The 13,915-nt window shown below is 35.7% G+C and overlaps 1 protein-coding gene across 1 annotated transcript in view; it reads left to right on the top strand.

Annotated features, from left to right (window-relative positions):
- Window positions 1–13,915, top strand: part of SNAP91 (synaptosome associated protein 91) — a 136,817-nt gene that overhangs the window by 76,491 nt on the left and 46,411 nt on the right. Inside the window, exons 12-14 of the mRNA XM_054569671.1 lie at window positions 382–409; window positions 3,176–3,285; window positions 5,362–5,480. Of these exons, the coding sequence (XP_054425646.1) occupies window positions 382–409; window positions 3,176–3,285; window positions 5,362–5,480 (257 nt within the window). The remainder of the gene's footprint in view (window positions 1–381; window positions 410–3,175; window positions 3,286–5,361; window positions 5,481–13,915) is intronic.

The raw sequence follows: 13,915 nt of genomic DNA, 5'->3' as shown, positions 1-13,915 counted from the left end.
ATAATAAACTAGAGGTTTTTTAAAATTAAATTCTGTAAAACATTTTTCCCATGTCTTGGAGAACTTTTAAAATTCCAATTTGAACAGTTTATTTTCGATGGGCGTGGGCTATAATGATCAACACAATGAATTGAATTGCTAGAGATATAGGGAAAAAATTAAATTCAAGAATTTCTAATAAGAAATGTAATGGATAGAAAACATTAGAAGAGGATGTCATAACTTAGTGAAAGATAAAAGTATTTTTTAAATAGTGTGTCCATTACTAAAAAAAATTACATATAAACAAATTGTGTATTGACCAAGTGATATTATCAAACTTAAGTGCTTCTACAAATGTATTCATGTATATTCAGTTTTAATTTTTTGGTTGCCTTTTAGATCCGGTGCTCCCTCTCCATTAAGTAAGGTAAGTTTGAGGGGTTTTTTGTTTTATTTTAACTATTTTAACCATTTTTGAGGTACAGTTTAGTGGCATTAAGTACATTCACATTTTTGTGTAACATTACTATCATCCATTTCCATAACTTTATCTTCCAAAACTGACACATTAACTCCCCTGTTTCCAGTCCCTGGCAGACACTATTTTACACTTGTCTCTGACCCTGAGTACTCCAGGTACCTCATATGAGTAGAATCATCTATTATCTGTTCTTTTGTGACTGGCTTATTTTTCTTAGCATAACATCTTCAAGAGTCATCCATGTTGTAGTATACGTCAGAATTTCCTTCCTTTTTAAGGCTGAATAGTATTCCATTATATGTATATACCACGTTTTGTTCATTTATCGTATCAGTGAACACTTGAGTTGTTTCCACCTTTTTGGCTGCTTTAAATAATGCCGCTGTGAAGTTAGTGTGCAAGTATCTGTTAAAGTCCCTGCTTTCAATTCTGTTGGGTGTATATGCAGAAAGGAAGTTGCTAGATCAAATGATAATTTTATTTTTAAAGTTTTAAGGAAAGGTGAAATTTTATGTATTCTCCTTTATATTTTCTAAGTCCGATGTAATATTGGACTGTCTACTTAGTCCTCTATTTGGAGTGCATTTTTTTAAAGTAGAAGTTTTCATATATTTATATTACAACTGAAAACTAATGTATCTTTGTAACATTGTACTAGTTACAAAGCACTTTCACATACTCTGAATCACAGCCCTGTGAGATAGGTGAGGCACATAATACTATGTGTGTTTTAATAGTAGAGAAACCAGTTGTAGTTGGGTATCATTCCACAAGCATTCCTTTCAAACAGTCTACTTTAATAATTACTCCTTTGCCTCCCCACCTCTTTCTCCAGCATGCTGAAGGACAGGATTAGGGTTATCAGTGACAGGAGTATTTCCTTCTGTGGATGTGTAGTTTACATGTGCCATTGTATTTTTTAGACAAAAAAAAATGTAATACATGTGTTCTTTCCTCTTTGGTAAATTTCCATTACTGTCTGTACTGCTGTCCTGACAGACGCGAAGACTATCATCACAATGGCAGTGGTGGGTCCCAAGCCCCTACAGTGTGTCAGGGCCTGGCTGGCTGCCTGGGACTGATTCTCTTGGGAGCTTGAACAATCAGATAAAACAAACAAACAAAAAGCTCCCTGGTGATTTCTGATACAAAGCCAGGTTTAAAATCCTTATGTCTCTGTGAAAAATTCCAACATATGCCTGCTGAGTAGAGTGTGGTAAAATTATGGCATCCTTTTGGATGGTCTGTTAAGACATTTTGGCCAAATTGACTTTTATTGACTTTTTCTTTTTGTAATAACAGGATTATTTTGGTTCTGTTTTCCTTGCTCTCACAGCCCCTCAGAGCTTGCTGTTACAAGGCAGTTTTTTAATGGGCCTTTGAAGACCATCATTTCTGTATTTATGTTGGTGGATCCATGCTGTCAATAAGTTCTTTGTAGTGTTTTATAAGCATTACTTATTTAGCTGTTTTGGTTTTTTTAAAAAAACTAATTTTTATTAGAGAAATTGTCATTGCAGTAGACGCATACAAATTAATTTTAGTTCTTTCTATTTCCTTGATAATCTTTCATATTCCATTTGGAAAATTTGAATTTTGGGTGAAGAAGGAGGCCCGAGTTGATGTTTTCTGAGTAACAGTTTCCACATTGCTCATTCGTTTTTCCCTGAGGGCTGAATGCTTGGCACTTGTGTATCTATGGGAATTTTACTTCTTGATTATTTATGTTCTTGGACAAATAGCTATTAGATTAATACTAGTTAAATCTGTAAATTCCTAAACATTTCTTATCTCCTCAGTTTTTTCTTAATTATTCTTTTTGAAATGTCCATTAAGTTGGGTCTATTTGAAATCAGATGTCCACTTACAGCAGTATCTGGTAATCTTTGCTTGGTCTTGGTCTTTGTGTATTTCACTTGCTGTTATATCTCGTTTCTACTTACAGAGCTCTCAGTGGACTGTTTTTGAGATGTTCCAGTAATCTTTGCTTGGGAATATGTGGAGAGTTAAATATACAAAATAAAAGAAAGTAGATTTAGGATAGTTATTAAATAAAAGTTTTAATATTTTAAATGGTAGGCAACTGTAAATCCTCTTCTTAAAAATAAAGCAGTCCAGGACAATAAATATTCATTTTTATTTCACTTTTTTTTAGTTTATCTCTCACATTAGTGATGAGATATATTCATGATATTCTCAAGACTAGCAGTGACTCATTTTTTGTGAATTGTTCTGTCATCTGTGAACTATTTTGTAAGTTAGATTTCTAGATTTTAAAAGCATCTGAGAAGACTTCACGTGAAGTCTTCTTAGGATGCAAAGGAAAAAGGATGACCTCGGTTTTATGTCAACTATTATAATCAATATTTTTTAAATTTATCATCTATCAAAATCTCTCCCCCTAATTTTATGTTCAAGAAATACATTTAGCTTTGATTTTTAAATACGTGAATAGAAATCTTTAGGATATTAGACCAAATATTTTGATCATTTTACATGTTACATTTCACTTTTAAAATTTGAAAGATGTTTTGTTCAGTATTGATTATTTGTTACAATTCTTGATTTCAAATTTTCTTTAGTTTTTTTCTCCCAAGAGAATTTCAAAAAAAAATGCTGGGAATGTCATGGGTCTGCAAAGTGGAAGTCCTGTTGCTCTGTGTCCTGTAGATTCGTATTTGACTAGAGTGTGTTGTGCATCTTCAATTTCAGTCTTCTCCAGCCACAACTGTTACGTCTCCTAATTCTACACCAGCTAAAACTATTGATACATCCCCACCGGTTGATTTATTTGCAACTGCATCTGCGGCTGCCCCAGTCAGGTTAGTTGATGAGTATTCAGTGAATATTTGCTAGTATTTTGATGAGGGTTTTTTTTTAATGTACTGAAATGAAATGATTTCAGAAAATGAAAGCTAATCCTAACATGTAATATTTTAGGTTATTTTTTAGGTATACAAAGTAAGTTCTTTTATATCTTATGCAGTTACTTAGGCCAAAGCAATAGAAGGACCTAAGCTGTGGCAATCACCTATCACCCACCCATCTGGGAAAGGAAGTGGAAAAATCATACACACGTTGCAGGTTCTTCTGAAACTGGCTGATACAGAAAATGTTTTCTAGAAGTAGTGTCTTCTTGTGGGAAATGTAAAGCGTGTGTTAAAGTGCTTTGTTTTCAAAACAAAAAAAAACAAAAACAAAAAAACCCGCTCACACTTGTAGGTCAATTAGCTGGAGGAAACCACCAGTGTCCCTAATCAGCATTTATAGCACGTGCAGGACAGAGGGGCAGTGAGAAAGGCAGGATTGCTGTGCATTCTGTGACATCTCAGGGCTGCCTCCAGGGAAGCCCCAGCTCATCGGGGCTTCGTCAAATAATGACTTTAGGTCAACTCTTAGTTTGGCTCTTTCACCTTGGGAGGATTACAGTTTTATTTTGTAGTATGTGTGACTCTGATTGTGAATGTATTTAGAGACTTAAATTTTGAACTAAGCAATACATCCAAGTAATGCACTCTTGCTAACTGTATGTTACCCTCTACTTGCTTAGTTTGGCTCTTTATAATCTCCAGTTTAGTAAAACCAAGTCCTTTTTGCCTCTATATTAAGATAAGTTGCTTCTTACAAAATCTATGATTTGAGTCTTAATAAATGTTTCCCTATTCTGGCACTTATACCTGTTGTATTTATGACACAGTTATCAAAACTAGGCAAGTTTCAGGGGTTTTGAAACATTTTTTTAAAGCAGTAGAATCCATTCTTCAAAAGAATATTAAAATAATAAGAATTGGAATTGTTACCTGTAAAAAAAAAAAAGATAAAAATGGAACTGCTGTTTAGGAAGAGGGGTGGGGAAGCTGGGGCACCGACGGCTTGGTACCTGATCGGGTCACCTTTAGGCCAGCGCTCCATAACCTGAATGAGTCTGTGGACCCCCCGGAGTCATGTTAAAGTAAAGATTCTGAGGTAGTAGGTAACGGGGTAAACCTGAGATGTTGTGTTTCTAACAAGGTTCCAGGAGGCTACCAGTTTAGGGGGCCACACTTTGAATAGCAAAGCTCTAGATTCTCCCTTAGAACTCCTGCAGGTAGAAGAAATTTGAAAAGCACAACCCCAGCTGAAGAAGAATAAAAAACATTAGAAGAATTTTTAAGTGAGGCCCCTTTATAGGCAAACCTGATGTGTTGTAGTTTATTTAGAAAAAGGAATACATTAGTAACTACGCATTTTAGTATCTTTGCTGTATAAATAAATTCTTCTCAAGACAAGAATTTTTTTATACAAAAATATTTAGAAAATAGAGAAGAGGAAAAAATTACCCGTATTTCTCTTACAATAATACTTTTAATACTTGGATTCTGTTTCCTTTCGTCACAGTTTTCATAACCAGCATTTCATAACATGTTTAAGAAAATTCCACCTTACTTTGAGACATTTAGGTTTTTCCATTTTAATTTTCTGCCCTATGAGTCATAGCTTGAAATATGGTTTAACTTTGTTATTGTCTATAGAGCAAGAGTTGGCAAACTATGGCCCAGGGGTCAAATCTAGCCCACTGTCTGTTTATGTAAATAAATTTTTGTTGGAACAAAGGCACATATATTTGTTTATGTATCATCTATGTCTTATTTCATTTTATGGTGGCAAAGTCAAGCAGTGATAGAGATCATTTGGCCCACACACTTAAAATACTTAGCTTCCAGCCCTTTCCAAAAGTAGTTTGCCAATCCTTGGTGTAAAAGAACATATGCTTTACTGCTATACTTTCCAAAATATAATTCTCTCACTTTATTTAAAATATTAAAAATCTGTGATGTTTTCTACATAACTCTTTATTAAAAGCACCTTTATATTATAAAATTTCAAAATCTGATTTTAAAATTATATTTTCCATTCAGCGCTCCTAAACCATCTAGCGATCTCCTGGACCTCCAGCCGGACTTCTCCCCTGGAGGGGCGGCAGCGGCCGCAGCACCAGCCCCACCACCACCTTCTGGAGGAGCCACTGCGTGGGGAGGTGAGTGAAACTGGAGAGCCACACCAGCTCTCTATTTCGTTGTTTTTATTTGGGCTAAAATAGCTATGCTTACCTCCTGAGTGTCCACAATGGTGCTAGAAACTTGGAGAGGAAATGCTCAGAATGGCATCTGTTGATTGAAATATATATTGAGAGAGAGACAGAGACAGAAAAAGTACCTATAATACAGTTAAAATGTTCAAGTAGTCATATAAGTTTTATTTTAAAAGCTGGAACAAAGACATTACTTTTCTTTGATATTCAAAAATTCTGATCATATTTAGTATGTTTTCTAGGGATCAGGCTTTAGAGGATTGGGTATTTCTGCAGATTTATCAGATTATGTAAAGGCAGCATTTCTAATTTGGTGTTCTCAGGTATAGCCTTTTTCATGGAGTCCTTGAGACTGGAATTGGTTCTGTTCCCATTGTATTTGACTTGATGCAGTTGAAATCTGGGATAGATTCTTGTTTGTGCCAGAAAAGATACACTCTAAATTGATTGAGAGAAATTCTTATTTTATTCATGTATCTTGGAAGAAATTAAACTTGATAAGTATTTGATTTAAAAGCATATTTAATACTAATATGAGAATTAAGTTAAATACTCCATAATTCTCAAAGCTGCAGAGTTGGTTTTAAATACCTTGCCCTATTGCATCACACTACCGAAATAAATTTTTAAAAGTTTAAAAATGATTCATGCAACCATAGGAACAAGATAGTGGAATGTGGGGTTGCCCCATCATATCTCCACACAGCAACAATAATTTGGCAACCATCCAGAGACAAAAGTGCCTTTGTGGGAGCATTGAGACCCAGGTAGGGGGTTGTAAAACCCCAGCAGAGCCCAAACAAGGAGGGTTATTTTGAGAAAACAGGCTTATGCCCAGCTCAGTGGCTGGATCCCAAACTTGGTCCTGGCTACAGACCTGGAGACACCACTGTCATCCCTCTATGGATTCTCCTATAGTCCTATTGGGCCTTGGTCCCGCCTCAAGCAATACCCACCAAGGAACCCAAGGGGAGCCTCGTATGCCCATGTCTTAGGTGATAGCCCTGCTGACCTTGGTCTCAGCTATGGACCCTGAAACAGCCTGTGGCCCAGCACCAGTCCATCTCATTCCTGGTCCCGGGCAGCCCTGCCTGCCCATGGACCCAGCAGGGACACATCAGTCTGTGGCCCCAGACTGGCCCAATGACCTTTGTTCAACCTCAAAGCCTGAAGGAGCCCAGTAGCTCCGCTCCATCCTTTCCCAGCCACCTATGCCCCGTAGGCAGGCCTGCATACCTTGTGCACACTGTGGACCTGAAAACTAACCTCTGAATCAGTTCCAGCCCCACTCTACTGCATTCTAGAGCTACTCCAGCCTGCCCATCTACTGAGCAGGAGCCACACCTATTCATGCACCTAATAACAAACAACCGTCTGTGGACCCAAGTGCAGACCCTGAAGTGGACCCTTTTCCCAGCTCTGACTCTAATGAACAGTTCCTGAAGGCAGTCTCATCTACCAAGGGACTAGGCAGGATTCACAACCACCCAAGATCAGGTAGCAGACCCAACAACCATAGACCCACAGCAGCCATTTGACCTGACTCCAACCCCATTCAACTGCAGTCTTGGAGGCGATATTATAAGCCCAGAGACCTGACAGGAGAAGGCCTTTACATGCCAAAACAAGTTATTAAAGACTGAAAGAGGTATTTGCCCTTTCAAATATATAGATATCAACTGAGGGCTGCATGGATCACAAAGAATCAGACAAACAAACATGACACTAACAAATGAAACTAGTAAAGATCTAGTAACCAATCCTAAAGAAAAGGAGATCTACAAACTTCCTGACAAAAAATTCAAAATAATCATCTTAAGGAAACTCAATCATATGCAAGAGAACACAGACAACTAAACTAAATCAAGAAAATAATACATTAATACAATTAGAAGTTTAATAAAGAAATAAAAATGAATCAAACAGAAATCCTGGAGCTGCAGAATACAGTGCCTAAACTGGAAAACTCAAGAGAGCTTCAATGGCAAACTTTATCAGATGGAATGAAAAATCAGCAAACTCAAAGACAGATCATTAGAAAATAACAAGTTAGAGGAACAAAGAAGGAAAAAGAGTGAATAAAGCCTAGGGGACCAATAGAATGCCGTCACATGAACACATATATGCATTATGGGAGTCCCAGAAGGATAAGAAAGAGAGAGAGGAGCATAAAGCTTATTTAAAGAAATAATTGCTAAAAACTTCCCATAGCATGAGAAGGATATAGACATTGAGATTCATGAAGTTCAAAAGTCCCCAAGCAAGATCAACCCAAAGATTACCCCAAATTGTCAAAAGTCAATGACAAAGAAAAAAATTTTGAGAACAGCAAGAAAAAAAGCAACTAATTAAATACAAGGTTGTCCTGATAAGACTATCAGCACATTTATCAGCAGAAACCTTGCAGACCAGAAGAGAGTAGGATGTATATATTCAAATTGCTGAAGGAAAATAACTGCCAACCTAGAGTACTATGCCCAGCAAAGCTGTCCTTTCAGAAATGAGGGACAGAGAAAGACATTCCCCAACAAACAAAAGCTGAGGGAGTTTGTCACTACTCATCCTGCCTTACAAGAAATGCTAAGAGTGTTCTTCAAATTAAAACAAAAGCATGCTAAGTAACAACATGAAAGTGGTTTTGGGAAAACTGGGTACTCACATGCAAAACAATGAAATTAGAACCTTATTTTACATCATATACAAAAGTTAACTCAAATGAATTAAAGACAAATGTAAGACTTTAAAAATAAAACTCAGAAGAAAACATAAGCACACCGTTCCTAGACATTGGTTTTAGCAATGAATTTTTGATATGACAGCAAGCACACACAACAAATGCAAAATTAAGCAAATGGGACTATATCAAACTAAAAAGATTCTGCACAACAAAAAAACCAACAAAATGAAAATCTAACCTATGAAATGGGAGAAAATATTTGGAAACCATATATCTAATAAGGGGTTAATTTCCAAAATAGCTAAGATACTCAAATCAATAGTAAAATAACAAATAACTTGATAAAAAATGGGCAAAGGACATGAATAAATATTTTCCATAGAAAACGTGCAAATGGCCACATATAACTGAAAAGATGTTCAATATCACTAATAATTAAGAGAATGCACAGCAAAACCATAATGAGATCTCACCCCACACTTGTTAGGATGTATATTATAAAAAAGACAAGAGATTAGTGTTAGTGTGGGTATGGGGAAAAGGGAACCCTTATGTTCTGTTGACTGGAACATAAATTGGTACAGCCATTTTGAAAACTGTATGGAAATTCCTCAAAAAATCAAAAATAGAACTATCACATGATTCACTAATCCCACTTCTGGATGGAAATATATGTGAGATACATGTACTCTCATGTTCATTGCAGTATTCGTCACAATAACCAGGATATGGAAATAACCTAAATGTCTATCAGTAAACAAAAGGATAAAGAAGATGTATTATAGTCAATGAAATAGTATTCATCGCTTAAAAAGAAATTCCCCCATTTACCATAACATGAATGAACATGGAAGACATCATGCTAAGTGGACAAACTAGACACAGACAAACACCATATGATTTCACTTGTATGTAGGATCTAAAAAATTCAGACTCACAGAAGCAGAAAGTAGAATGGTGGTTGCTATGGGCTGGGTTTGGAGGGCTGAGGGCATAGGGCAGGATGGGGAGATGTTGGCCAAGGAGTGCAAATGGTCAGCTGTAAGGTGATTGAGTTTTGGAGATCTAATAGACAGCATTGTGACTCTACTTAGTGATATGTTGTATACTTGAAATTTGTTAAGAGAATAAATTCTCACCACAGAAAAAAAGATAGTAATTATGGGAGATGATGGCTGTGTTAATTAGTTTGATTGTAATAATTATTTCACAATATATGTGTATATCTAACCATCACATTGTGCATCCTAAATATATATGTAATTTTTATTTGTCAGTTGAACTTCAAAAAGGGGGAGGGACAGACAATAGAAGTTACAGGCATTAACTCCTTGATCATGAAACCAGTAAAATGATAATGCTGGTTCAAAAAGCATTTTGAGAAACTGGGTACTTACAGACATTTGAAAACGAATGTTAGAATAAAATGACTAAGTTAGATACAAAACTAGTTAATGCCCAGTAGGGCAATAAAAATCTTATACTGAGATATTGAGGTTATTTTTTCTCCCACGAAAATATTATTTGCATCACTAGAAGACAAGGTGTATAACTTGATCTATCATCTCTGAATCAGAGTCCTTAATTATCAGTTAAGTTGTAAATTCGAATACAGTTACATTCGCTTAGGTAATTAAATAATCCTTGGGTGGAAGAAGGGGGACTATATGAAAGAAGGTGAAGGGATTAGCTAAAGAATATATGTGCATGACCCATGGACCTGGACAACAGTGTGGGGATGGCCCGAAAGGGAAAAGGGAGGGGCTGGGTAGCGGGGGGTGGGGGGGGAGTGGGCACAACTGTAATAGCGTAAACAAGAAATTTAAAAAAATCCCTGGCTGGGCTTGGTAAACAGTGTGTCAGTATGACATCAAAAGTACATGTTATAACCTCTTGATTTTATTTCCAAGTATTTTCTGAAGGAGGGGATAAGAAAATAAACAAAAGATACTCAGTTCTGAAATAAAGTTGCTAACTATAAATAAAAGCATTTTAAATTTTGGTGCTTTTCCATGTTAAATATTTAAAACTTTTCCTATGTTGAAATACTCAACTCCTAAGTTATCAATTTCTTAAATATAATTGTTCTTTTAACTTTATTTAACCTCATTCAGTTTCAGTTGGTAAAGGAAAATATCGCTGAAGAAATTTTATGAAAACATTCTTAAGGTTCTCAAGTTTTCATTTTGAACTTTTCTTTTTAAAATATTTGATAATTTCAACTTACTGATAATTTATATTCATTACCACAGTGCCTTACACAGTGTATCAATATTATTTTCCTATTTATTTAAGAATTCTTCAAATATGTATTTTAAATCTCTATACTTCCTCCATCATAAAACTCATATAAATAAATGACATTTATAGAACTTACATAATTTAAAATTTTGTATGAATTATAAATTTATGGGGATATACAAAAAGTTTTTTTCAGTTTCATATGAATGTATTAATTCTTTAATTCAACTGTTTAAATCAGTATGTACTTCACACTTTGTAAATTTTAGAACTTAACCAAACATTTAGTGATTTAGTTAGGACTTTAATGAATCAACAGTAAAACAACAAACTGTCTCCTTTCACCTTATTCTCTAATGTGAAATTGAAAGAGAAATTTTTTTTTCCCTTTGGCACCAAAATAATAATTTTTTAAAAGTGTCAATATAAGAGACGTCCAAACTTGTAGAAAATTATTATGAGATTATTTGAGTGCATTTGAGCCACCTAATGATGGACGCGCTGAGAAGCAAGATCTCAAGTGCTTCCAAGCAGGATAGTTATGTAGCTCTTTTTATACATTTGGAATTAAGGAGGGAGCAGAAGGAAGACTACATGAAAGGGAGGGAATCTCAAAGATTGCATTACAGGATAGTTAACAAGATCATGTGCTCCCTTGAGGGCTGTCACACTTCTGAAAAAGAGAATTACTCCAGCATTTCAAAGGGGTGTTAAACTAGATGCACAAGAACAATGGACAAGGCTTGCTTAAAGCAAGGATAAACCTTTTACTAAAGAAGTTGCATGCCTGGAGCGTGACTACCCACCATGACCGACCCAGTTAGGAATTTATGATCAGCTTGCCTAAGAGGTTACTTTCGGTCAGTGATTTGTTACAGAGCCCCTTTTTCATTCACAAAAGAAAAACCTAGGTGAAGACTTTTTAAATTTCAGTGTAGCATTTTTATTCATATTCATCTAGAAGTACTTTTTGCTAAAATATATAATATTGTGAAGAATAAGTTATAATAACCAATATTATTATAATACATTTCATTCTTTAGTTATGAGAAGTAACTACTGATGATTGAAAGCTGAGGTATCAGTAGGTAGACAGAACAGTGTGGTTTCAGCCCCGGCTGTCTGACACGGGCAGGCAGTTTTTGTGACGCTCAAAGGCAGGAGAGGGGCTGATAACCAGCCCGCTTTCGGCTAACTAACCTGTGAGCCTTTCTCATCCTTAAGCAAAAGGTGCTTTTCTTTTTCTAATCTGCTTGCTCAGAGGCAGCATTTTTTTTACAATTAGTACAGAGGACCTTCTAGGCCAGCAGAAGCTTTGACTTAGAGCCTGAAAGTCACTTTTTCATGATTAGACAGCATTAGTCTTCTGCCTCGACAAAATCTCTACAGCTACAGTACTACATAGCAGTAGTCAGCTGGGGAGAAAAATACTAATAAATAAATTTTCTAAGCAAAATAGTAAAAATTATAAGCCTTAAGAAATTGAAGGAAACTAGTATAATATGGAATTGAGAAAATATTAGTTAGCTTCAGTTTGCATTTATTCTACAGATACCTAATGATGGTTGAAGATGATGCTAAATTGTAACATATGTTTTGGCTTATTTGACTAAGAAAAATCAATAAAATAAAAATCATTTTTCTCAACCTTGTTTTGAAACCCGAAAAGCTGGTATTCATGCTGCCTTTCTCTACCAGAACCAATCAGGAGAAGGAGACAAAGACTGAACCTCTATGAACGCTTTATTCAGATGGGCAGCCATCTGAGAAGACGGTGGGTTAGATAACGTAAAATACCATCTTACATCTCATCTCAAGCCAAGCCAACCTTTTTTACAAGGAGAATAAAAGTGTAGATAATAGGTTTGGAATTCAGGAAAAAAGTAGGTAAGGGGTTTGGAATTCTGGGAAAAGTTTAATCAGATAAAACCTGCAGTCCATCAGTTTCCCTGGCATCCTTTCATCTGCTGACCAGTGATTCTTTATCAGCGTCCTCGGAGGACACACTGTCCTGGAGCACAATTGCTCAGATTCCATTTTGATCATCTGCAGTCCTCCTGGGGCAAAAAGGTCAAATTGCCTGTGGATCTCCTGGAGTCCGGGTATATCCACTTATACATTCCTGTTCTTGGAACAAGAGCTTTTTGCATGCGCTAACTACCAAACCCATTAACTCTATAACTAAAGCTAAAAAAAATTTTTCAACTCTTGAGTTCCCCTGACAGTTTGATAAGAGTAGGCTGATTCTATTGTTGAAGTATATTTTAATTTTGTATAACTACATAGTAAAACACAAACTTTTAAAACTTTTTAAACCCATTTGGACATTCTTACCTGACTAGAACACAGTAAGAGGATTTAATTTTCCAATGATCATTACTGCTTTAGTTGTTTATGAATTTTTCTTGGAGGTTGTAGATACTGATAAGTTTTGTCATTTTAGGGGACATGTTGTAAGTGATAATGTTTTTTTCCAGTTGGTGTAAAACCCAATTTTAGCAAATTCATATTTTAGTACATTTTATTTAAGTAAGATTTGCCATCCTGTGACCTAATAATGAACATGCTTCACTGAAAAGAATATAGAACATTTTTTAAATTCCTACCTTTGGCCTTGTAATAGGGAGAGCATTTTTTTTCTCTTAATAAATTCATCTGTCAGCACAAACAAGTGAGTGTGTGTGTTATATTTCTGTGTTCCTTAGAAGTAGGAAAACAGTAATTTCTTACAAATGCTTGAAGTGAGGTTTCTACTTTTTAAGAAACATGAAATTACTACTAGGGTTTTGTTAGAATTAATAGACCTAATAAAACTTAACTGCCAACATGCATTTGAAGGTTCATCAATATTATGTGATAATATGATATTAATAATTTCCATGTGAAATATCAGCTACAGTAAATCAGTTTTTTTGACCCATATTGCCATTTTATTTTTAATTAAATCAGGGGGACCTTTTTTTAGGCTGTTTTCCTACAGGTTCATATACACAAACACACACAGGGAGATTTTTTTTTGTTCCATTACAGTTGTCCCCATATTTCTCCCATTATTCTCAGTTGCCCTGCCCCCTCTCCCACATCCAATCCTCCCCCTCACCGTTGGCCTTGTCCATGGGTCCTTTATACATGTTCCTTGACTTGACCATTCCCCTTCTTTCCCCCTTTCTCCCCCTCTTCCACTCTAGACACTCTCAATTTGTTCTTTATTTCTATGTCTCTGGTTCTATTTTGCTTGCTGGTTTGCTTTGTTGGTTAGGTTCCACTTACATGTCAGATCATATGGTATTTGTCTTTTACCACCTGGCTTATTCCACTTAGCATAATAGTCTCTAGTTCCATCTATGCTGTCATAAAGGGTAGGAGTTCCTTTTTTGTTTCTGCTGTGTAGTATTCCATTACGTAAATATACTACAGTTTTTTGATCCACTCATTTACTGATGGGCACTTAGGCTGTTTCCAG

Source organism: Pteronotus mesoamericanus, unplaced genomic scaffold (genome assembly GCF_021234165.1).
Source record: "Pteronotus mesoamericanus isolate MK-2021 breed Mesoamerican mustached bat unplaced genomic scaffold, CSHL_Meso_final contig_20, whole genome shotgun sequence".
NCBI lineage: Eukaryota > Metazoa > Chordata > Mammalia > Chiroptera > Mormoopidae > Pteronotus > Pteronotus mesoamericanus.
The sequence above is the reverse complement of the archived record's forward strand: the minus strand, read 5'-3'. Positions and strand labels throughout refer to the sequence as shown.